Source organism: Neopelma chrysocephalum, unplaced genomic scaffold (assembly GCF_003984885.1).
Source record: "Neopelma chrysocephalum unplaced genomic scaffold, ASM398488v2 Primary Assembly neopelma1_141, whole genome shotgun sequence".
Taxonomy (NCBI): domain Eukaryota; kingdom Metazoa; phylum Chordata; class Aves; order Passeriformes; family Pipridae; genus Neopelma; species Neopelma chrysocephalum.
Window position 1 is genome coordinate 578,412 of NW_020897803.1, and position 25,790 is coordinate 604,201.

At 53.4% G+C, this 25,790-nt stretch overlaps 1 protein-coding gene across 1 annotated transcript; it reads right to left on the minus strand.

The window, feature by feature from the left end:
- Positions 1-5,435: 5,435 nt before the first annotated feature.
- Positions 5,436-17,651, minus strand: MOGAT2 (monoacylglycerol O-acyltransferase 2). The gene is given in 7 exon segments (XM_027699800.1): positions 5,436-5,795; positions 6,443-6,642; positions 6,764-6,891; positions 6,893-6,939; positions 8,190-8,394; positions 12,889-13,067; positions 17,396-17,651. Coding segments are annotated over 7 exon segments (1,008 nt in total). The 5' UTR covers positions 17,490-17,651; the 3' UTR covers positions 5,436-5,640.
- Between the last annotated feature and the right edge of the window lie 8,139 nt (positions 17,652-25,790).

Sequence of the window (25,790 nt, forward strand, 5' to 3'; positions counted from 1 at the left end):
AAACGAGACGTGGGAAACTGGTTAAATACAACAGGGAAAAATAGTTTCCCCTTACTGAAAGGTGGGAGACTTCCATGATCTTTCAGGAAGCATCACGTTGTGCTTCTTCAAAAATGAGCATTTTTGATGGAGAGTGAATTTTCCTCAGGGCTTCCCTGTGGACTCCTCAAACCTCTCTCTGCTTGCAACCAGACAGCCCTGGGACAGCACCCGCCTCCAAACACAGGTGGGGAGGCTCGAGCTGTGGGAAGAACATCATTCCTACAATTTCCACAGGCCGTTTTCCAGCAGCTCTTTCGTGCTGGGAGCACTTTCAGACTTGTGGAAGCCCAGAAGTTGAGCTGATCATCAAAACATGCACACAAAACACACAGGTATATGTACACACCCCACCCTGGTGGAGGTGATTCTGGAGGTTTTGCTGCATTCAACTGATCAAATAAACATGTTTTAGCTCGCAGAACTGTGGGTTGAGAGGATGTGATATATAAAGACATGGAGACAGATACAGAGAAGGGAATTATCTTGTCTTCGTGCCCGCACTGGATGGGAACAAAAGCCCTAAAAGGCCTAATCACAGCCTTGGGAATTTGGGTCAGAATTTGGGCTGGGTGTAAATTCTCTGGAAAGGTTGGGGCATCTTCGTTGTGGAGAGTTTTAAGAGCATGTTAACACCATGTCTGCCTGGTGACACATGACATGGATGGACTTGATCCTCCCTTGAGATACAGGGCATGGCCCTGCTGACCCCTTAATACCCCTCCCCAGCCCTGGTTCTCTGTGATTGTGGTAACATCAGCTCCATTCTCACCTCCACTGCTCTAAGAGGATTTGCCCCAGGATGTGCCTTGGCTAATAGGCTTCAGCAGGTCTTTGGTGAGGCCAGTTTTAGCCTGACCTGCTAGGAAGTGATCAATACCCCTTCCTTCCTTCCCACTGCCACCAGTGGCCAGTGGTTGGGCTTGTTCCTGGCTTTCCTTGCTCCTGATGCTCCAATGCTCTGTGCTGGCCAACACAAAAGAAAGTGAGGTGATGGAAAAAAGGCCTCCTCACCCAAATAAAGCTTTCAGTGAGAATTAACCTTTCCTGCTGCTCCAGCCACGACCAGGGCTGGAGTCTGGCAGGGGAGACCCATCCCCAGTGTGGTGTGGGGGCTGCAGGGGCTCCTGAGCCACGGGGTTAATTTGGAGAGGACTTGTGCTGTGCTATTTGCATTTTCTGAGGCAGGGAACATGTTTTATACTAATCTGGTCATCACCTCTTTGTTTCTCATTTTTTAAGTAAGAATTTAGCTGTTCTGCTTTCTTGCTTTAAAGTAATTGTCATTTCAACCTGCTTGGCCTATTTCTTCCTAGACTGGTGTCCTTCCTTCTCCTGTTTGCCTCTGTATTCGTAGAAAAGAGGATTGATTTAGATTGGATGCAAGGAAGAAGTGTTTTACAGTGAGGGTGGTGAGCTATCCTATGGTTCAGGAGGATTTAGGTCTCAACTTTGCCACAGCCTTCCTCCAACAGATCACTGGGGGCTGGGTGACCTGGGAATTTGGGCCACAGGGTCTTGCTTATTCCTTATCTCTGGCCCTGTGACGTTCCTGGTCCGGGGTCAACAGCGGCCCAGCACCAACAGAGGGGTCAAAGGAGCTCCTGCTCCACCTCTTGGCGATTAGGGATCCTATTTACTTGTAAAGTGCTTGGGGAAGCAAGGCACACCCTGGGATTTGTAGGGAATGTCATGGGACTGACACAAAACACAGGCTGGAGGAATCCCTCTGAGGGACACATTGGGGCTGCAGGGAGGAGTGGAGCCTGGTCCCTCCAAATTTTAGGGTGGCTGATGAGGAAAACGAGGTGCTCAGGCTTTCTGGGAGATCCCCACAGCTTAGAGGATGTCCTTTCCGGGAGGTGGGAGATAAGCACTTTGTAAACAGTTCTGAAAATCCCAACCTCAGGACATCCCCTGCACCTCAGGACATCCCCTGGACCTCGGGACATCCCCTGCACCTCAGGATATCCCCCTGGACCTCAGGACATCCCCCTGGACCTCTGAACATCCCCCTGCACCTCAGGACATCCCCTGGACCTCAGGACATCCCCCTGCACCTCAGGATGTGCCCCTGGACCTCAGGACATCCCCTGCACCTCAGGATGTCCCCCTGGACCTCAAGACATCCCCTGAACCTCAGGATGTCCCCTCGGGGGAAGAATCCAGAGCCCTGTTCCCCTGCCTTTGGCAGTGCAGAGCTGCTCTCCCAGTTCAAAGTCCTTGGTGATGTGGAGGTGAATTCCTCTGAATTCCTCAGCATCCACACGCCCCCTTGTCCAGAAGCTTTTGTTTGAGATGAGCAACCAAGTCCTGTCCTTGTGCTGGAGATAAAAGCACTGTTTGCTGGCACCTGTTCCCCTTCAATTTTAGGGCACCAGAAAACCTTCCTCACAGAATTAGTCACGTATTTTTTGTTCTTTGCATTATTTTTCTCCTGTGCAGGCACAATTTCCCGCGAATGTGTGATACTCTGTGCATTTGTGGTTTCCTGAAAGCATTTCATAAAACCCCAGGGATTTCAAATCCTTCCCGTTGTGGTTTCTGTTTGGAATTTTCAGGGCATCTTCCTCCCGGAAAGGCTGTGCCAAGAGGAGAGCTCAGGTGATGGGAAGAAGCAGAGAAGCAGCTCACTGGGTACAAATCAGACAGAACCACCCTCCAAAAAAGCATCAATATTCATGGGGAGACCTGTCTTTTTAAATGTTTTCAATTAATTTTTTTTTTAATGTAAAGTGATGGGTTTCAGATGCACTTGCAGTTTTATTCCCTTTCTGGAAAAGGGAAAAGCTCTGTGGCGTTGAGGGAGGGATGTTTAACATACCACATTTGGGGGCTTTATTGAGCTAAAGGCAGCAAATCTTTCCCTGAGCAGAAAACCACACATTTTTCCAGTTGTTTGCTGCAGCAGCAAGCACAGCAAGCAACCTTCTAACCCCATCCCCGGGGCAGCAAAGCAACTTTGAGGGGCTACAGCCACAGAAGGGCAAAAAAAAGGCATTTTTGCTTGGCTTTCCTCCTTGGGAGAATTAGTCCATATTTTGTATTCATCAGTCATCAAGGTTTTTTTTTTCTGAGCCCCCTGATCTGGACCTGCTAAGTAAGGCAAATCCAGCTTAGAGCCTCTGACAGCAGAAATACAGGAGAGATCAGGAGGCAGGAGGTGGGAGGAAGAGGCAGACAGCAGGGGAGCACCAACTCACCACACTTTTATCTTCCACCTCATTTGCCAATTTGGAGTTTCCGCAGCAGTCCCCCAAAAAAAGGGTGAAATTTGAAATTCCTGCGAGGGGGGCAGTGGAATCCCTCTCTTCTCCTTGGGGTTGTTTCTCAAATCAAACCCAGGCATGGAAGAGGGGAGTGGATGTGCTGCAGGGAAACACACGGTGTTGTTTGGGCTGGAAATGGTCCTTATTTTCAGGTGGCAGCTCCTCAGCTGGGCCATTTGTGCCTCCAGCTGAGCCAGTGCCAAGCTCAGAGTCCAACCCCAGTGCTGTTTGGTTGGACTGGCTGATCTGGGCACTGCTCCTTCCCTAAGGCTTCTCCTGCCTTGTGCAGCCCTGGAGGAGTTTTAATCCTCCAGACAGCTCTGAGGAGGCTGAAATAGCACCAAAGCCTCGGGATTTACAGAGTTTCACTCCCAGCCAGCTCTGGCCCCTTGGGATGAGACCCCTCTTGGTGCTGAGCCCCCGAGCAGCCCCAGCTGCAAGGACACCTATGAGTTGTTGTTTTAATGTTATATTTATGTATTTAACACAAGGCCAGGCGCTGGCCCCTCTCTCCTGGGTTATATATGTCCCTGAGGGATCAAGGGCATGTTCCAGTCTGTGGCTAAAACTGATCTTGAGGGAAGCCAGTTCTGTGTAGCCAACCCCTTCTCTCCTCCAGCACTGAGGGTTCCCTTTGCTGTTGGGTCTCCCTGACCACCCCACCACCCCTCAGGCAGCTCCTGCATCCTCCTCCCACTCATTTTCTGCCTTTCCCTCTCCTTCAGGATATCAGCACCTCTCAGGATGACCCAGCTGGGGGTGGGTGACCAGTAGCAGGGAAGGCAGAAAAAAGGATGGGAAAAAAAACCCCAAACCTGGAGCCAGGGTAAAGTTTGGGTGGGGATGAACACCGAAAAAAAAAAAGGGTGGGAGAGAAACATTTTAATTTTTCTGGTGCATAAATCTCCCTCCTGTTCAGGCACCTCTGTGCTTAATTAAGGACAATATAAAAAAAAATCTATTAATAGAAAGCAAGGAAGAAATCATAGCAGGAGACCTGCTTTGATTGACTGGATTAAGGGTGGGATTACAGGAGCGTTTAGAAATGTTGATAAGGGCTCCACCAAATTCTTCCCTGGTACTGCTTGTTTCCTGGGAATGGTTGGATTTGCAGCAGGATTAAGAATCCCATGGAATAATTTGCTTAGGGAGGGAGGGAAGGGGAGAGGAAACAAAACCCAGTGATGGCCCCAGTATTGTCAGTTGAGACAGAGTTGTCATTTTTTGAATGAGGAAAACTTGTCCAAAAATGCAATTGTTGCAGTTTCAGGGTCAAAAACGAAGTGCACATGATCCATGGGATTTTTGGTGGCTCCTTGCAAGGTTGGGGATGGGATGTGGGGGAAGAGAAAGGGAAATGAAGGGAGAGAGAGAAGAAGTGAAGGTCTCAGGGCTCTGTGGGGTGATGCAGAGCTGCTCTGAGCAGTTGCCTTCCTGCCACCCCAAACTTCCACGCTGCAAAAATCCCATTGAGCGCAGAGTTTAACCCAGTTCTGGATGTCAAAAAGCAGCAGCTTGGTCACCTGCCAAATGTGGCTCTCCCAGACCCCACCCCAGGGGATATTTCCTGCCCCAAATCACTTCTCCCTGCCCTCCCGTGCTCCTCTTCCCTTGGGAAATGGTCTCACCTGTAACACAAAAAGCGCCTGCAGGAGGAGGGGGTCCCGTGCAGGGGGGTCTGGGGTGACATTAATCAGGGTAGAAGCATCACTCCTGGAGCCCAGGGATGCTGAACCCTCTGGATGAGCCCTTTTTTAGCCTTTCCCTGGTGTTGCTGCTGAGGGTGCCTGGCACTGGGCTACGGAATATGAGCTTTGTGACAAACTGTGCTGCAGGTGGGGAGAAAAGAGCTCAGAGCAGTGACAGGCACCAAGCAAACACTGTTTGTTTGTCGATCAGGGTGAATTATATTTTTTAAAAAAACACATACATTCAGCAGGAATTATGGCTCATCATCCCATTTCAGAACGAAAATAACGCAAAGGAGACTTTAAGGAATTCGGATCCACCTGGGAATATCTGGAAAAGCTGCCACCCAAGGCAGGCTGGGAGTGTGCTGGGGAGTTTCAGTAGTGCTGTCCACAGGTTTTTTTTTTTTCTTCTCTATACCTTCTCTATACCTTCTTTTTTTTCTTCTTTATACCTTCCATGTGTCCCCTGTGTGATGAAAAAACGAAAACTCTGGCTCCACACCCATTCACATGTTGGGAAAACCAAGTTCCTTCTCCCTCCACTGTACGTTAACTGTGACTGTGTTGAGGTTGTGAGAGAGTTCCAGGGAAAGGGAAAGCCTGGAGCTCGATCTCCATGGTTTCACCTTGCTGGAGGCACCCTAGATAAACTCCAGGTGGCTGTCTGCTGGGACATTGTATTTAGCTTTGTGCTCCTCAAAGAGCTTGGACAGCTCATTCAGGTATTTCTCATGGACCCGATCCACTTCTTCCTCAGAGGGTTTCTGCTTCTTCTGCACTGGAATTGGCTTCCCAACTGGAAAAGAAGCACAGGCATTAAAGAGGAGCCAGTGCCAGGCTGTCCAAACACACTTGCAGTTGAGCTGCTTCCACTTTGCTCGGATTAAAGTTTTTATGAATCATTTGGTTTTCGTTAGGGATCAAGTGCCCTCTCATCTTAAGGAGATCACGTTTAATTCAATGTAAATCTAAATGTTTTTATTCCTAGCACAAGAATAAGCACCTTCCTGTCTCCCAGAGCCAGCAGGAGCAGGACCAGGTGCCTGCAAGGGGCAGGGGGGGTCCGTGAGGCTCCTCTCGTGCTCTGGGCTCTTACTCAGACTGCGTTTGTCAGGTGAGGGAGGGTTTCACCGTCGTGTAACACAATCCCTCACCCAGCTAACGAAGAGCCCAGCCCGTAAAACCATTGAGAAGATCCAAACAATGGTCGTAATTCCATTAGAAGTAATTGCTGGCTGTCAAACTGAATCAGTGGGGTGAGCTCCAGCCTTTCCAAACGGTGGCTCTGGCCGGATTAATTCCCTGCATTAATTCATGGACCGAGCTGATGGGCCGGGCGTGGGGTTGTTGGAACCAGGCAAAAGTCCTTCAAACCCAAAGGTCTTCTGAGCTGTGGTCCCCCAGGGGCCCGGGGGAGTGCTGGGGCTCTGGGGAGGGACTCACCCACGGTGCAGATGGGGCGCCGGTAGGGCACGAGCCCGAAGCTGTACTGGAAGATGCCCCGCGCGTGGAAGAGGGGCAGGGAGATGCCCATGACCCGCTGGAGCCGGTGCTGGATCCACCTCAGCCAGGAGCCCTTGGGGTTCCACACCTGGTCGAAGAGGTCGTTCTCCCCGAAGGAGAAGGCGGGGACCAGCGGGGTGCTGCGGGGGAGGAACCCGGGTTGGGGGTGTCAGGGTCAGCCAAACCCACCCCAAACCCCTCTGTTCCCATCCCACACACCCCATCACCCCTCCCAGACCCCCTCCCCGTGCCCCTGCTCACCCGTGCTGGATGGCCAAGCGCACGAAGCCCTTCCTGTTCCTCAGCAGCAGCGTGCAGGACCCCGGCCGGGCATCCAGGGCCTCCTGAGCCCCCCCGACGATGATGGCCAGCAGGTTCCCCCCCCCCCGGCCTCTGCAGCACGAAGGAGGCACTCTCCTTGTCAGAGGGCACGAGGCCTGGGGGACACAGAGGGGTTAATGATGAGGTCTGTCAAACCCACCCCACCGCTGTGCTCTGGGTGTTTTTCCCCATTATCCATCTCTGGAGGGGTGCCAGACACTTCATTTCCAGAGTTTTCCTGCTCTTTGGCCCCCTGAAAGGTGCTGGGTCGGTGCACAGCCCTGCTGGGTGAACACACAATTATCCCTTTGCTGTCTGGCTCAGAAGGAAGTAATGAGGGGAAAAAAAAAATTAGGAATAAAATAAACTGAGAACTAACTGCGGGAAAATCTGTTTGGGTTTGTTGGCAAGTGAAACCATGTCCAATCCTGAACCATTCTGAAGTCAGGGAAACATTTGCTTTAGGTCAAAACGTGAATTTCAGTGGATGCTGCTGATTTAAAGTGGAATGTAATGTGGGATTTTATTCCCTTGATGTTCTTTACTTGCAAAACTTAGAAATCTCTAATTCAGAAATGACAGAGACATTGTTCTGATTATCTGAAAAAAAATAAAATCCTTGTTTCAGGGGCTGAAATAACTTGCAGATTAAAACTTCTTCGTGAAACGGGTTCAATGGACCTGAAAATGAGCTACACACCAAACTCCTGCATCACAGGGATCAAACCTTCCCTTGCCTGGGTCACAACTCCCTCCCATCTCACTGTTTTGGTTCCTCACCATCCAAGTAAATATTTTTTCAGCAGCAGGAGCCAGAGTTTCTGTGCAAAACAGGGTGATGGATGCCCTGGGGTCCATCAGGTGGAACTGGATGTTTAGTCTGTTGAATTCCACCCACATTCAGCTGGAGAAGTGGCCGTGCCCGAGCCCACTGGTGAGAGATGGAGGCCATCCTGCCAACCTCTACACATCTCTCAAAATCCCCTTTCCCCTCTCTCCATTTAATTTTGACCTATTCCATTTCCTATTCCTTTTTGCTGCTGCTTCTTCGTTTTGCAGCAGCACGAGCTGCTGTTTCCATCCTCTCACCCCGGGTGCTGCTCCCCTGCGAGCAGCAGATACTCCTGCTCACAATTTGCTCCCGTGGCACAGCACCTGGCTGGGATGCCCTGAGCTCAGAGACCATCCCTGTGGAACTACAGAGATAACAACCAGGAGGGCAATTTGTAACTTCAGGCCGTTTTTGGGGTTCCAGCTGCAGCGGCTGCGTCCCTGCACGGGGTCCGACCGGCCACAGATGGGGGAAAACAGCCCCTGGACTTCTTTTCCCCTCTGTGCTCCCACCCCCCCCAGCCGTGCTCCTCACCTCCACTCATCAGGTAGTCCCTGAGGAAGGGCACCCGGAACCACAGGGAGAGCATCATCAGGTGGGGGGTGATGCCCGGGAAGAGCGTGGAAAAGCCCGAGGCCTCCGTGCAGAAGTTGAGGAAGGCTCCGGTGGCCAGGACCCCGTGGGGGTGGAAGCCCAGCAGGTAGTTCTGCCTGGGGTCCAGCTCCGCTGTCTTCTCCAGCTGGACACGGGGATGAAGCCAAGAAGGGGCCGTGAGTCACCTCTGCAGAGCGGGTGAGGCATTCCTGGAGGGGCTCCCTTAGCACCCACCATGCCTCCTGTTGGAAAAGGTCCACTGGCCCAACCCCATCCCTTTTCACCAGCTGTATTTCATTGCCAGTGTTTTCATCTCCCCCCACCCATGGGCCCAAGGTGACTTTTCCAAAGGCCCAGTCCCTCCTGCTGCCTTGGGCTGGTCCAGGTGCTGTTGGGAGCTGGCTTGGTATAAAACATCCTCCAATACAATTCCTAACAGGGGGAAAAAAGCTAAAAAGCAGCGGAATCACCATCCCTGAACGTGTTCTAAGAACATGTGGATGTGGCACTTGGGGACAGGGTCCGGTGGTGACCTTGGCAGTGCTGGAGGAACGGTTGGACTCGATGGTCTGAGAGGGCTTTTCCAACCTAAACACTGCTGTGATCCTGTGATCACAGAGCCACCACGAATTTCCAGGCCAGCTCCAAGGCTCCTGTGCTCAAGCAGAACCAAACCCTGTGCATTTTGGGGTGTCACCCCTCCCAGAACCTCCCGTCCCCCTCGGGGTGCAGCTGATGGTGCCTGTGCTCTGCCAGGAGCAGCCCGAGCTGCAGGTTAATGCTGGGGCTGCGTTTCCCTTCCTTCCCTCATGGCTCATTTCCCCCCTGTCCCAAAGCTCTGTTGACTGTTCGCATGAGCCCATTCAGGCGCCTGCTCCTAATGAGGGGGTGGACAAACACGAGTCCCCCCCCTGCCCGGGGGCAGAGGTGTCCAGCAGGAACAGGGCAGATGGCCCAGCCACTAAGTGCCCAGGGCCCCTGCCACCCTGTGCTCTTTTTTTCGAGCAATCTCAGCTTCCATCAATGTTCCCTGCATTCATCTTCAGCTCCCAAACAGCCCTTCACATCCAGGTGATTTATGAGCAGGGAGGGTGTGTTGGAAACTGCAGCGTTTGTGGCTCCGTGTTGCCCTGGGGAAGGCAGGTCCCCGTTTGGTCACGGTGCCTGCTGACACCTGGGTGAGCTGGGCAGAGCTCCCGGAGAAACCAGGGAGCCTGGACAGGGCTGGGAAGGAAATCTGCAGCAGAGGAGGGACTCGGGCAAAGTCTCTCAGGCTGCAGTCAGACCCCTGGACTCTCACCCTCCCTTCTCCTTCTGGAGATTCTTTAACACAGAAACTCCACCCTCCCTTCTGGATTGTTCCCACTGTCTATTCCCTCCTCCCCTCTCCAACCTGCCAGAGGTCAATCTCCATTCCCAAACTGCCAGGGAAGTTAATCCCTGACCCTGCACGGCCCCAGGTGCCTTACAGAGCTGGGTTGGGGTGCCGAGGGGTGGGACTGTCCTCCCTCCTGCCTTGCATGGGTTGTCATTCCCACACCCTCCGGAAGGTGCCTGCTGCTCTGGACTTTGTGGGTGAGTGGAACATTCCATAATTGCCCGGGGACTTCAGCGTCCCAGCCAGGCCAGTGTCACACGTGTGAGCACCTCACTGAGCCTGAGCCAAGGTCAGCCAGGAGCAGTTCCTCATCTCCCAGGTGCCAGGGGTGCCCAGTTCCTGTGCCTGGCGTGTGTTCTGAAGGTAGGGTGTGTTCTGAAGGCAGGGAGCTGCAGCAGCTCAGGGCTGTGCTCTCCATGGGGGTTTGACTTCCTCAAGCTGCCCCCTGGCATGGTCAGGGTGCTGCCTGGTGTCCTGGCTGCTGCCAGCAGTGATGATCCCTGCTCAGAGGTGCTATGAGGCCTTTTGGAACCCCAGCTGGGGGGTGATCTTGGCCTTCCTAACAAATCCTAATCGTTTAAGTTGGAAAGCCCTGTAAGATCATTGAGTTCAACCGTTCCCCCAGCCCTGCCAAGGCCACCACTAATCCATGTCCCCAAGTGCCACATTCCAGAGAGCTGTTTAATTCTTCCAGGGATGGGGACTCCACCCCTGCCCTGGAAAGCCTGTGCCAGGGCTGGACAGCCCTTTCAGTGAAGACCTTACTGAATTTAAATTTGGGGTTTGAAGGATGAGGTCTGTTTTATGCTTCATCGTGGAAAAATATCTTGATAGCTACGGTTTTTTCTGGGCTTGCAGTGATTACCCTGAAACAGAAAACTCCCCTTATTCTCTCTGCTCAAATATGAGTCCAAGACATGGGTGAAACCCTGTCCCAGTTCCCCCAGCTCCTTCTCCATGCAGTGTCAGCCAAGTCAGGGAGCTGCACATGCAAACTTCCAGGAGCCCCAAAAAGAGCCCATGTCCTGGTGAGGATCCCAAGCAAATTAATCCAAATTAATTTTAAACTGGATTAGTTAAATGGCATTAACATCCCAAGTAGATGCTCTTAGATGGAATTAAAGTGGCCCTCATTTAGTATTTGTTTTCTTTGGGTTTTAATTCATTTTGGAGGGGAATTAAGCTAATTGGAGTTAGGGCTTCTGAGTGACTTTACCAGCCCAGGAGTTCAGCACTGCTTTACCCAGCCTGATTTAATTCACCCCTTGAGATGTGGCTGGGATTTCCTATGGGCTGGACTGTCGTGCCCCAGGCCATGGGCAGGCAGAGAACAGGCAAGTCCCTGTGTGAGGCTGGGCACTGATGCTTGAGGAGTGGTGGGGAGGCCCTGGCACAGGTTGCCCAGAGAAGCTGTGGCTGCCCCTGGATCCCTGGAAGTGTCCAAGGCCAGGTTGGATGGGGCTTGGAGCAACCTGGGCTAGTGGAAGGTGTCCCTTGCCCATAGCAGGGGTGGGACTGGGTGAGATCGAAGAGGATCCCTTCCAACCCAACCCGTCCTGTGATTCTCTCACTCAGCCCACAGCAGGCATCACTGATTATCTGTTCAAACCTAGTCTGGCCCAAAGAGATTAATTTCAAACCCTTTGGTATATTTTACACAATATTATGGTGCAGCTGAGCTCAGACAGGTACTGGAATCAGAGAATCACAGAATCATTAAGGTTGCAAAAGCCCTCTGAAACCATTGAGTCCGACCATTCCCCCAGCACTGCCAAGCCCAACACCAACCCACGTCCCCAAGTGCCACATCCACACAAGCTTTTAAACAACTCCAGGCCAATTCCCAGGCCTATCATGAGGGTGTATTGAAAAAAAATAAAAAGGACTAGAGCAGGGTTAAAATGCAGGAACATGAAGCAGAAATAACTCTCCTGGGCAATGCATTTGGATTCTCCCTGCTTTCTTCTCATCCACTTTTTTAAAAACACCCAAACTCATTCAGGTCCTGCCTGACCCTTTGACTCCCAAACCACAAACTAAAATTGGTGGGATATTGGGAAGGAATTCCTGGCTGGGAGGGTGGGGAGGCCCTGGCACAGGTTGCCCAGAGAAACTGTGGCTGCCCCTGGATCCCTGGAAGTGTCCAAGGCCAGGTTGGATGGGGCTTGGAGCAACCTGGGCTGGTGGAAGGTGTCCCTGCCCATGGCAGGGGGTTACAAACAGATGCTCTTTCAGGTCCCTTCCAACCCAAACCATTTCATGATTCCACGATTCTACGACTGAGAAAATGTTTTTGGGGAAATAGCATTACGTGGCTGCTTGGTTATGAAGCTCTTTTTATTACATTTTTGTCTTGTTTTCTGCTGTCCCTTTGCGGAGCTCCCTCTGTTTGCTCCTGGACCAGAGGGGGGAAAGGCTCCACCGAGCCCCCCCTGCCAGCTGCAGCCAAACCCAGTCCCGCGCTCCCTCTACTGGTCTTACTGGTCCTCCAACCAAGGGCTGCGGCGTCCAGGAGAGGCTCTGCATGTCCTCACAAAGGGACGGGAGAGGGGACAGCGCCGGGCTCAGCCGGCAGCTCAATTTTAGCAGAGGGGTTGGTCCGACCCTGCACAAGTAGTGGGTTATGGCCACAAATAATTTAGGCAATAAGTATTGCATGTAATCGTTGGAGTTGTGTATTTTACAGAGATGGTTCGGGTGGGAAGGGACGTGGGAGAGCCCTTCTGCTGCACTACTGAGGTTTGAGCCGACTGTGGCAGCTCTGAGGCAGGACCGGGTGCCGCTCCCCGCATCCAGGTATCCAGGGGGATGCCAGATAAAGGGTAAGGGCAGAGGGCAGCCACAGGCTTGGGAGTAAACCAGGCAACGTCGCAGGAGTCCTCTCGAAAGAGCAGCAGCTCTGTGAGGCTGCCCGGTGCACACCCAGCTCCCCCCCACCCATCCCCTCCCTCGGCGCCGGCACCTCTTGGATTTTGGTCAAAACTCGGCCCCGTGTCCCCGGGGTGAGCGCTGAGCAACCCGAAGGGCAGGAGTGCTGAAATATAGACATGGAAATATTGAAATATAGACGCGGAAATATTGAAACATAGGCATGGAAAACAGCTGGAAGGCAGCGAGGTCAAACTGGTGCGGTTGAGGGATGGGGTTGTGAAAATGGTGCTCCACGGTTTTTTCGGGATCTTCTAGTAATCCGGCCCCAGACCCCAAGGACAATGCTGCTCCCCGGAGCACCGAAGGGCCCCTGGGACAGGTGGAACTTACCGTGATGGGGAAATAGTCCCTCATGTGCCTCCAGACGGCGCCGTTCCGCAGGAATTGGACGCGCCGCCCGCCCCGGCTGGGCTGGTCCCGGTCCAGCAGCCACCACACGGCATAGAGGGCACTGAGCAGCCAGAAGCGGGTGAAGAGGAGGGCGATGAAGGCAGCGATGCAGCACGGGGCTGGAAGAGAAGCCAGCGGGGTCAGAGGGGCTTTGGCAGAGGGATGGTTCACCGGGAGAGGCTCTTCTGTAGAGCCCCCTCTGGGTTCCCTGCTGAGTTATTTGATCAGAGCGAAGGCACCTCTGAACCAGAGGTGGTTTCTTTTCTGCCTGCCCCAGGAATGTGAAGAGGAACCATGATAACTGCCTTGTTTTATCCCAAAACTCCTGTTAATGCCCCCTCCTGACACCTGACGTTTTACAATGGCAGCAAACGGGGCACTGTGTCCTGTCTGATTCCCCACTTTAATTGTGCCCTTGATTTAATCCCACATTTAAGATTTTACTCTTTATTGAGTTTTTTTTCTTATTGATTCTGGACCCTTTCCCCCGCTTCTCAGGTTCTCTCTCAGCTCTAATCTGGCCTCCAGAGGATTTTCAGTGCTTTCAACTCGGTGCCATCACCAATTCTATAGGAATGCTCTATTTCATTCTCTGAGACATTAATGACTTGGGACTTTCCCAAGTCATTAGAGACTTTTCTGAGCTGCTTCCAGTCAGTGCTCAGCTTTGACCTCTACCTCCCACCCCCCTCATACCCTGGGTTTTGGCACGGAACAAGAGGAGAAAAGTCTATGTGCAAACAAGCATCACTTGGTGCATGAAATCCTGCCCAAGACTGTCTGTCTGCAGAGACTGGGAAGTGGTGATGGCCACCAAGATGCCACCTGCTAAAGCAGATGCCTGGGAAGAGCTGTGTCCTCTCCATCTGTCCCTCTGGAAGCCTTGGTGTTGCTTGGGAAGGGGAAGACTGAGCTAAAAAACCAAACAAAGCACCCGAGTGGTTTGCCTTCCCCTGCCCGTGGGTTACATCAGGTTTTATGTGCTTTGTTCTTTTTGGGGTCTCCATCACAGATCCAGCACCAGGACTGAAGAGCCCGAGGATGGAGGTGCCCTACTCAGCTTCAGCTTCAGCTGTGAGATAGATGCACCCACACCCTCATCCTCCGAGACCTGGATTTCCATCTTTGGGAGTCACCTGGCACCTGTTCTCTCCAGCTCATCTCACCCTGTCAGAGGAGAGGAATAGGATGTTCTCATTTAAGACCTCCCTGTACCTCCTGTTTGCTTTAAGTTAAGGATAAATAAGTATATTTAGCTTGTAGTCCCTTTTTTTTGGTGATTATTCCCCCAGAGCTTTGTGTGGGAAAGCAGAGGGGCTCCAGCCCTTGGAGCATCTCCTCCATGGCCCCCTCTGGTCCTGATGAGAGCAGAGCAGAGGGGGGAATCCCCTCCCTCAACCTGCTGCTCAGGCTTCTTTTTCAAATGCCACACAAACACAGACTTTACAACCCTGGAGGAGAATTGCACAGAGCACGAACTGCAGCTCCAGGTCCACCTGACAGGTGAACACAACACACAGGCTGCAGTTCCCTGCCCCGAGGAGCCGGGTTGTCAGAGCTGCTGTGAAACCCTGCAATGCCTAATTCTCCTTTTATCATGCTGTGCAAAGCTCAAAGTACAGTCTGCAAAATGAAGGAGTTGTTCTGGTCCAAATGCACACACTTATCATCCAAGAGAGGCTTTATCTTGCAATTATATAATTATTAATTTCTCCCTCGATTCATTTGCAATTGGACTTTTTTTATTTTTCTTTTCTTTTTCTTTTTTTCTGCAGAGCAGGATTTGGCCACAGTGACCTTCACTCAATCTTAAGATTAGGGGTTTTTTTGAGTCTTTTGAAAACCTTTTGGTTCTCCCTGGGAAAGGAGCCCATTCCACGTGCCACGGGCAGGGACACCTTCCACCAGAGTGGGGGGTTGTTCAGAGCCCCATCCAGCCTGGCCTTGAACGCTTCCAAGAGGAATCAGAGGCTTGGGATCACCGGGATTGCCCTGGCACCGTGTGCCCTTTGAGCCAGGCCTGGTGACTGGCAGGGTCCAAAGGCTGGCTTTGCTGTGCCGGGTCTGCAGCGTGCCCAGCTCTCCTGCCCCGGCACTGGGGTTGTTGGCAGGGGCTCAGCCCCGCCCTCGAGGCTCTGCATGGTGAACCTGGATGGATGTCCAGGCCTGGATGGATGTCCATGCCTGGCTGGATGTGCCTGGATGGATATCCATGCCCATGGAGAGCGGGAAGGAGGGAGGCAGCAGTGCAGCAGGCGCAGGCACCACCCCGCTGGTTTCAGTTCCCCGCAGAAAGCCCGGCTGCTCCACACCAGGAGGGGGCCCGGGGCAGTGCTGGGGTCCAGGGAGGTCCCTGCTCCTTGCCCTGCAGCCCATCCTTGCCCCGTGCACTCTCCCCCAGCATCTGGCACAAGCGGCACCTTCTATCTCCGCACCCTGGCCGGGAGCATCATCGGGGAAAGCATCCTCGGGAAAAGCATCCTCGGGAAAAGCGGCCGCGCGGACAACGCCTGCCTGTGGAGAGGGATGTGGGGCAATGAATGAGCCCTCGGCCCGCGCTCGGCTTCTCCAGAGATGTATTTGCACAACCATGGCAACAGCTGCCTGCCAACCAAAGGGCTGCGCCAGTGCCTGGCAGCGCCGGAACGGGAATTTCGGGAGCCGTTCCCTGGCAGCTGCAGCAGGAGCCTGTCCCCGAGACAAAGGAGCAGCCGGCAGCTCAATCCTGCCCACGAGAGGCCCGAGCTCCGTGCCCGAGGGTTATAACGGTGCCAACAGGGACGTCTGGCAGCTCACGGGGTGAAATTAAGGGTATCCCTTGGCACCGAGCTTCTGCAGTTGTTAAACTGGGAGGTTTCGGGTGGAAAGCTCCAGGCTTGGAGAAACTTTGTGCAATGAACCAAACCAGCTGGAATTGCTTCCTAAGGTTTGGTTATCGCTTTTCCAATGCGTTTCTTATCTGGTTTTGGTTTCGGATTTTATGGCAGAAAAACCCCAAAATCAAAATCAAATTGTTCCGGGGAAAGATGATGAACCCTGAAAGGTTAGCCATGGAGGAGGAGTGGGTTTGGGTCTCATCCTCATCCACAGAAAGTAGCATTTCCCTGCAGGAGGTCGAGCCTGTGTTCCAAGAAACTCCACAGTAACCTACAGCCATGGAGGATTCCCTCCTCCTGGCCATGTGCTGTCTTTCTGCTGGCTTCAGAAGTCATTTCCTTCGCTGGAAAATCAAGCGCCAGCTTGTTCCCAACACCAAAAAGGGAAAAACCTCGAGTACGAATTATTTCACTGGAAAACACTGTTAAAGCTCCATAAGCCCCAACTGCATCCGTGCCGGGAATGGGGATGTGTTGTATCCCTTGTTAACACTGCGGCCACATCTCTGCTGCATCCCACCCCATCCCATCCCATCCCATCCCATCCCATCCTGGCACTAGGGAGGGAAATGGGGGTGCAGGGACAGCGAGGGAATTGCAGAGCTGAGTCTGCCCAACAACTGCCCTCCCATAGTAAAGGAGGAGCTTTACAGAGATCTTATCCCAGATTCCCAGCTGGCATAACAATGGGGAGCTCTGGGATGTCACCTTCCAGCCTGGCTCCCGCCGGGCTGTAAATGGCCCCGGACAGTTTGCACTCTCTGATAACCTGCCTCTGATGCTCCCATCTCTTCATTTCCCTATCAACTGGAAATTCCGGGATGTCACCTTCCAACCTGGCGCCTGATGGGCTGCAAATGGCCCCCGAGTTTGCCCTCTCTGCTAACCCCCCTCTGGCTCTCCCATCTCTTTATTTCCCGGTGCATCCCATCCAAAACTGCCCGTGTGTCGCTTCCATCGGCACCCGATGCCCTCCACACGGCACCGAGTTTGCCCGGGTCTCAGTTTGCTGATGTGTCTCTTCCCTAAACCTGCTTGGGCTATCTTGGAAAAACTTCCTTTAGGGATGTGCAGGGGCGCCTGTATGGAGTGACGGGTCTGTTCCCAGGGCTGCAAAGGCGAGTCCCCAGGGCTCTTCCCCTCCTCGAGTACGGGAATGCTGCTTCCCACGCTTAACGCCGAGCAGGGCAGCACCTTAGACAGGGAAAACACTGAACCTAAAGAGCAGGAGGAGCTGAGAACCCCGCTGGGGTTTGGATGCTCCGTAAGAGCTGCAGATATTCCCATGCACAGGCAGCCACCCACCCACCCTGGTGCCACCGTGCACTGAGCAGGGGGTGGGAAGAAGCCAAAAACACTGGCACAGGTTGCCCAGAGGAGCTGTGGCTGCCCCATCCCTGGAAGTGTCCAAGGCCAGGCTGGACGGGGCTTGGAGCAACCTGGGCTGGTGGAAGGTGTCCCTGCCCGTGGCCGGGGGTGGCACTGGAGGATCTTTCGTGTCGCTTCCAACCCAAACCACTCTGAGATTCTGCGGAAGGCTCCTCAGAGAAGGAAAGGGAGACGTGTCTTACCCAGCCCCAGGAAGCTGAAGACCCACTGAGCCACGGCCGCCGTCTGGAGCCTCCTCTGCAGCGGCACCGAGCGCGGCGCGAACTCGACCTTCATCTTGGGCTCCGCATTCGCGTCTCGGGAGGAGGAGGAGGAGGAGGAGGAGGAAGCGAGTGGCGAATGCAAAGTGCAAAGTCGCCCGTCAATGTTTGCTCAGTGTTACTGTACGGGGGGTTGTGCAACGTACAGTGGCGCTGGTGGCTGTCCCCAGCACCCTCCGACGGGCACGGCCGGGAGGTGTCCCCAGCCTGACACCAAAGTGACTCACCGCGCTGCTGGACGGGGACCAGTTCCTGCTTCTGCCACCCAAATGGGAAGTAAACTCCCTTCAGGGCACGGTCCTGCCGTCACGTCCCCCGTCTCTGTCAAATTTTGCGGTATTTGGGTGCTGGCAGAGAGGAGGAGGCACCGGTGCCTGCAAGCCAGGCTTTGCTTTCCCTCTGCCCCTACAAACCACCCTGTGCACCCCGAGCCCCCGGCGAGCTTTTGGGTTTAGCACAGCAGGAGGGACAAGCACGGGCAGGTCGCTTTTATTTGCAGGTGATGTGCTGAGGATGGGTTTCCATCTCAGCAGAGGAGGTGGGGAGACAACAGAAGGGTTTTCGTTGCTCAGCACAGGGTACACGAGCAACCTCGTGCCTCTGTCGGGACACGGATGGATGGATGGATGGGTGGATGGATGGATGGGTGGATGGGTGGGGCAGACAAGTGTCCACGTGCATCTTTGCACGCGTTTATGTGGGTGTAGAGAAAGGAAATCCTCCCTCCCTCTGGCATTTCCACCCCCAAGCAGGTGCACAGGCTGAGCCTCAGCCTCAGTGTCAAGAGCTGCAATTTACTGCATGGGAAAAACAACAACAACAACAAAAAAAAAAAGGCAAAACGCACAGAAATTTGGGAGGGAAAAAAAAATCCTCAGGGAACTGACAAGCCGCTCAGGTAAAACAAAGAAATCATCTTGTGAGAGGCCTGGCTGTAACCAGGATACAGGATAATACCGGGAACAATGGGCCGATGAACTGCAAAGCACCGGCCGAGTACAAAAGGCGTCGCTCGCTTGTCTAAGGGGCATTTCAAATCCCCGGGGTCACCGCGGCCAAGAATTACAGAACTAAACCGAAAACAACCTTTGGCAGAAGCAAATCAGGGATGTTGACCGAAAAATAATCCCTCCCCTTTGTCAGGCCCTAGGAAGACGTGGGGGTACGAGGGATTTACATCTGTTAAACTCCATTTTCCCCAATCGCCAGAACAACGGGGCTCTGGTGAAATTCCAAGGGATCTTTTCCTAAAGACACCGGTTGCTTTAATTGAGCTGGAACTGGTTTAGGTTTCGCTCGAATCTCTCCCCATCCTTTGTGTTGTGCTGCTGATGTCAGGACCCTGCCTGCTTCGAGAAAGCAAAGGAGGTTTTTAACTCTTTCAGCGCTGTTGCCCTGGAGACGGGATGTTTCCTGGTGAGAAACCATCAGTGATTTCCAAAATGCTCTGCAGAGACCTGCGGGTCCGGGACTCCCGGTCTTCCTGGGCTGGGCAACCCCTCCACCGTCAGGGAGGGGGTGGTGGGAGGGGTTAGAGCGGTTGTTAGGGGGAATTTCTTCCCCAAAAGGGCTGTCCAGCCCTGGCACAGCTGCCCAGTGGTGGTGCCCCTATCCCCGGACAGATTTAACAGCCCTGTGGATGTGGTGCTCGGGGACATGGGTGAGTGGTGGCCTTGGCAGTGCTGGGGAAGGGTTGGACTCGGTGGTCTTAGGGGGCTTTTCCAACCTAAACAATTCTATGGCTCTGAAAAATCCCATCAGGGACATCTCTGGTTCAGTGATGATGTTTCAAAGTGTTTTCCATCCAGTCTTGTCCTGGTTGGAACCCAGCCATGCCAAGGAGCTCTTTTGGGTTTTGCTGGTGAAAAGGGTCACACACCTGTGCCTTGGGGACACCCAGACATGTGGGAGGCATTTTCTGCTCCCAGAAATGTCAGGCTAAGCCCCAGAGCAGTTGTATTGCTTGTTCCCAGAGCAGCTGTACTGCAGAGAGCCCCAGCTCTTTGCCTGTGGTTTATTATGACAAGCACAGCTCCGTGCTCCGGATTTATTATTAACAAGTCGGCTCCTTGGAAGGGCTGACCAAGGAGTGAAGCAAGGCTCAGCTGGGTAATAAATATTTATGAGCTGCTCTGCTGTGGTTATGTCATTTGCTTTTTGTCTTTCTACTTTCTTAAATTAGGAGAGAAAAATACCTACTAATGGAGGGCTTTGGGATCCTCTGCCTAAATTAGAGGGGGATCACAGAACTCCAGACAGACAGGAGGAGCTGAGAGAGATGCATCTGGTTGCTGAGTGCAGATAAAATTGAACCTGTGACTTAGAATCGCAGAATCATTTGGGTTGGGAAAGCCCTCTAAGGTCATCAAGTCCCACTGTTCCCCCAGCACTGCCCAGGCCACCACTCCCCCATGTCCCCAAGTGCCACATCCACAGGGCTGTTAAATCCCTCCAGGGATGGGGACTCCCCCTCTGCCCTGGGCAGCTCTGCCAGGGCTGGACAGCCCTTTTAATGAAGAAATTTTTCCTAATTTGCAATCTAAACCTCCCCTGGCACAGCTGGAGGCCGTTCCCCTTCCTCCTGTCCCTTGTTCCCTGGGAGCAGAGCCCGACCCCCCCCCAGCTCCCCCCTCCTGTCAGGGAGTTGCAGAGCCAGAAGGTCCCCCCTGAGCCCCTCTTTTCCTGTTTTTGGGAAGGGCAGAGCTGTGTCTGAGGCACTGAACTAGCTGAGCAGGAGGTGACATGCCCAAACACTGAGCCCTGATATCCTATACCCTGATACCCCACTCAGCCACTCACACACAGGGTCTCCCACCACATTCCCCTTGGCTTTCCCTTCTCAGTTATTTATAGTCCTTTATCCAACCTCCCATGGCTTGCATTCAGTCTGGGAACATTAAGTTCCTTTAATCCCTCAATAAGTCGTCCCCTGTAATCCCTTTATCAGTGCCTCCTGAGCAATGTCCACCTCACCCCGTAAACCCTGAGTCAGAGCTGGAGGCTTTGCGAGTCAGCGCGGTGGGATGTGCCCAGGAGCCTTCCCGGGCTGTCCCTGGAGAGCTGGCCAGGCTCCAGGGGGAGGGCTGGGAAAGCCTGGCCCAGGGGATGTGCGGGAAGCAGCGCAAGGAGCAGTGCAGGGTATGGACAGGGTGCCAGGACACTGCACAGCTCCAGGAGGAGATGTCCATGGCTCCTCAGTGAGTCCCCACCACGTGTGGACCCTGTGGGACTTGGGGCCCCAGCAGCAGAGCTATAACCACCCTTCAGATCAGTGCTCCTCTCTTCCAGTCATACAGAACCCCCTTTCATTTGCCCTGAAGCCTCTCAGTTATCCACACGTACTCCCAGAGCTTCCCACCAAACTAATTTACCCTCCAGCGGGCAAAATTATCAGAATTAGACTGAAAGTATCTTCTTAGTGGTTGTCCCATGGTTTCTCTGAGTCCCATTCCTTCCTGACCCATCACTCCTCCAGCAGTGTCTCCCCTGCAAGGTCCTCCTTATCCCCATGACCCCAAACCCACGTGATGCCTTTGCACCAAGCCTGGTCTTTGTCCCTGCCCAGCTCTGAGTGAGGGTGTGGGTGTGACAGAAGCCCACTTCTGGGTTTTTTGGGTTTGATTTTTGGGATTTTATTGGTTTTGTTTTTTTTTAATATAAATTCTTTCAAAATACAGTATTTCAGATCTTACTCCCCCTCCTACCTGTTACAAAATCACTTCTTCTGAAATCTGGTTGTGTTCTGCCAGTGGTTTTCATCAAAGAAATTTCATGTCCTTTAGAGCACTTGAATTATTGGTCGAATTCTTCTTTTCATGCACTTCAGTTATTCTCTTTATGCAGCACTCTGATACGGATTTGCTTTGGCTCCTGTCCCATTTGGCCCTGAAACACTTTCCCAACATACATGAATCACAGGCAGAGCTGACAAGGAAAACGAGAACACCCCAGGCAGAACCCCGTTCCCAGAAGTTGTGTGTGGTAATAAAATGATTCAAGATGTGAGAGGCCACTGGAAACCCTCTCTAAACTGTCCCCCGCGGTGTTGTCACGTTCTTTGTCCCCGGAGGTCGGTGCCGGGCACAGAAGCAGCTCAGAGCAGGGACGGGTCCTGCAGAGCAGGGGAGGGTGTGGGACAGCCCTGCCGGGGCGGGGACAGGGCACAGCAGTGCCGGGGAGGAGGAACGCGGGTCGGTGGAGCTTTCCTGCACCTCGCTGGGGTGTTGTGGTGAACACCCTTCCCCGGGGGGCTGCTGCTGTGCTCTAGGGCTGGCTTTGGAGCTGGAGTCTGCCCTGCCTTTAGCCCCTGGAGCTGATGCCCAGGTCCCCCTGTGATGGAGGAGAAAGGCTCCTAAGGACATGTGGGGTCCCTGCCAGCCCTGCCTTGTTGGGATTTTCTTTTTCTTCGTGTTCGCTTCGCTCCAGCGTTTGTTGGTGATCTCCCGGGAGCGATGGGAGGAGCTGCCATCCCCTCCCTCCGGCCCTGGTCAGGGATCAGCCAGGAGCCTCCCTTTGGGATGGCTCCCACCCTGTGGGGTTTGTTCCCTAAATAACCCCACCTTCCACTCCTGTAAGGTCCTGCACTGAGCTTTGCCACACCCTCTGGGCAGGATTCTGGCACTGTCTGATGTTGTGATGTCCTTGGCCACCCCAAAACCAGCGTCCCACCACGTGGCCTCACACGGCCTTTTCCCAGAAGAGGCTGGAACAGGAGAGAGCGATTCCTGCTTCCTGCCGTGGTGGCTGCAATTCAAAAACAGAGACATTTTTATTTATTTAGCTGCCATCCTCTCTGAGAGAGGTTTGCAGCCAGCACATCAATTCCACTGATTAGAGCTAATGGATTTTGCCTGACGAAGCTTTTCCATGGCTGATTCCTGCAAGCGAGTGAGCAGCCATGCTTCAGGATGTATATATACATATATATATATATATATAACCAGAGATTTCACTGCAGGAGACACCAAGCAATTTTTTTTTCATCCTGCAGCCTCTAACACCAGCCAGGTCTGCCTGCTATCTGCAGAGCAGCAAAGGCTCCTGATGCTGCAAAACCTCGCAAGGCAGGTTTGCCCGTGTCCTCTCCCACAAAAAAAGGAAAAGGATGGTCAGGGCATGGCTGGGCATGTGGGAGGAGCCCAGGCTGGCTGCAGGTGAGGGATCCTCAAAGGAAGGTTGTGCACAGGCCAGTCCCCAGCCCCCAAGTGGTGTGAGGTGCTGTGCACACCCCTGTGTGCTGGCACTGCTGGAGGCAGGGCTGGGACACACCCGAGCTCCAGGGTGGGGGCTGTTCCAGGGGGTTCACACGGGCTGGGATCCAGCAGGAACACACTGACATTCCCAGAATCACAGATATGGAGAATGGTCTGGGTTGGAAGAGACATTAAAGACCACACGGTTCCACCCCCTGCCATGGGGGCACCTTCCACTAGACCTCTCTGGGCAATCTGGGCCAGGGCCTCCCCACCCTCACAGCCAACAATTCCTTCCCAATATCCATTCTAACCCTGCCTTCTGGCAGTGGGAAGCCATTCCCTGTCCCCAGTCCCTCTCCAGCTCTCCTGGAGCCCCTTCAGGCCCTGCAAGGGGCTCTCAGCTCTCCCTGGAGCCTTCTCTTCTCCAGGGGAACCCCCCATCTCTCCCAGCCTGGCTCCAGAGCAGAGGGGCTCCAGCCCTGGCAGCATCTTAGTGGCCTTCTCTGGACTCTCTCCAGCAGCTCCAGGTCCTTCTTCCCACATAACTTCCTGGGCAATTAATTTCACTAATAGTTCTTTGTGCAGCAAACCCTGAAACAACAACGCAGATTGAATTCAAAAATGTTTCCTGCAGGAAAGTCCACAAACATGTGCAAGACCTCTGTGGGCAGCAGATCCCAGACCAAGATCTATATCCAACCTGGGAGATATTGAGGAGCTTCCCAAACCTGTAATTATTATCCTCAGCTTTAATTGCCTTGGCTGTAATGGCAGGGGTGATATAACCCCAGAAGACAGAGCAATGGCTGTGTATAAACCCCCCTAGTTGCTGTTTATTTATTCTCTTTCCAAAGGCGGCCCTTTGATCCATCCATCCCCAGCAGTGAGGGCTCCAATCCCATCCATAAAATGAGCTTCCACGATTTGCCTACAGGTGAGAATGAAATTAAGCAAATCCAGGCAAAGACAAACAAACAAAAAAAAACAACAACCAACAAACCCAAACCCCTCAGGGCCCAAGGATCAATAAGGGAATGCAAAGTGTTGTATTAAAGGAACAATCCCGACAGGAATAATCCTGCCTTTCACTGCACTCCTGGCAGCTGCAGCCACTGATGGGTGGGAATTGTTTCTTTCTCGTGGCAATTCCGTGTTTTTGTGTGTGTCTTTCACTGGGATCGCTGCTTTTGTTGGAGTCCTGCTCCCGGTGGGAATGCTGGTAGTGCAGGGAGGCTGGAAAAGACCCGGGAGCTTCGAGGGAGGGGCGTCTGCACAGGGCTGGAGCAGGAGGGGATGTGATTCGGGTGCAAATGGACTTTATTGGCATCAGGGAATACAGAGAAGGGAGAAACAGAGGGATGGAGGGATGAAGGGAGAGCTGGAGGGACAGAGGGAGAGTGGGATAATGGAATGAAGGGATGGAGGGATGGCGATATGGAGGGATGAAGGGAGAGATGAGGAGATGGAGGGATGGTGGGGTGAAGAGATGGAGAAATAGGGGGAGGGAGGAAGGGATGGGGAGAAGGTGGAGACAGGGTTGAAGAGGAGGGTGGGGATGGAGTGCAGGGTGGGATTTGGGGTTGTGAATCCAGCCTGGGAATAGGATTTTGCAGGCAACCCTGCAGGAGCAGGGTGGGGGGTGTTTTGCTTTGGGTTTGCAGCTGCAAGTCTGCAATGAAATGGGAAAGAAACGGGCAAAAAACAAGAATAAAATATGTGTGTGTGTGTGTGTGTGTCTGCACACATGTGTGCACGTGTGTCTGCACACATGTGTGCACACGTGTTTGGCTTCAGCCACAAACCCTGTCCAGGGAGAGGAACTGGGAGCAGCAGCCGGTGCTGCAGCAGCTCCTGAAGGATCTGGGTGTGCATTTGCACACGTGTGTGCACGGGGGGGGTGTGGGGAGGTATAGGAGTGTGGGTCTGTGCACACATGTGCTCGTGTGTCTGTGTGTGTGTGTGTGTGCAGGAGTGTGTGTGGACATGTGGGTGTGCAAACACCCGCACACGTGTGTGTATGTGAAGGTACAACTGCATGTAAGCGTGGATGTGTGGCACGTGTGGGCACACGTGTGTGCAGGTGTGAGTGTGCACCCTGTGTGAGTGTGTACAGGCACACGTGTGCATGCGAGTGCACACACACCCGTGCGTGTCTTCACCTGTGTGTGCAGGTGTGTGTGTCTGTCCAGGTGTGTCACACACCCCCCCCCATCTCTCAGGTGCGTGCCCAGGTGTGTCACACACCCTCCCATGTCTCAGATGTGTGTCTTTCCAGGTGTGTCACACCCCCCCCCCCATGTCTCGGGTGCCTGTCCAGGTGTGTCACACCCCCCCCCCCCCCCATCCGCGTCTTGGGAGGGCGGGTGACACACCTGGGCACACACCTGAGACATGGGGTATATGTGTGACACACTTGGACAGTGTGTTACGCACACGGCCCCATGTCTCAGGTGCCTGTCCAGGTGTGTCACACACCCCCCCGTCTCCCAGGTGTGTGTCCAGGTCTGTCACACCCCCATGTCTCAGATGTGTGTCCAGATGTGCACACACACAGAGCCATCAGGAAGGACATTGAGGTGCTGGAGCGGGTCCAGAGAAGAGCAACGAGACTGGTGAAGGGACTTGAGCACAAGTCCTATGAGGAGAGGCTGAGGGAGCTGGGGTTGTTTAGTCTGGAGAAGAGAAGGCTTAGAGGCGACCTCATCACTCTCTTCAACTACCTGAAGGGAGGTTATAGCCAGGCGGGGGTTGGTCTCTTCTCCCGGGCAACCAACAATAGGACAAGGGGACATGGGCTCAAGCTCTGCCAGGGGAGGTTTAGGTTAGATGTTAGGAAGAAATTCTTTACAGAGAGGGTTATCAGGCATTGGAACAACCTACCCAGAGAGGTGGTGGATTCACTATCCCTGGAGGTTTTTAAAAAGAGATTGGACGTGGCCCTTAGTGCCATGATATAGTAATTGGAGTTGGATCAGGGGTTGGACTTGATGATCTTAGAGGTCTCTTCCAACCCTACCTATTCTATGATTCTATGATTCTATGATCTCTCAGGTGTGTGCCCAGGTGTGTCACCCTCCCCCCCATCTCTCAGGTGTGTGTCCAGGTGCATCACCGCCCCCATC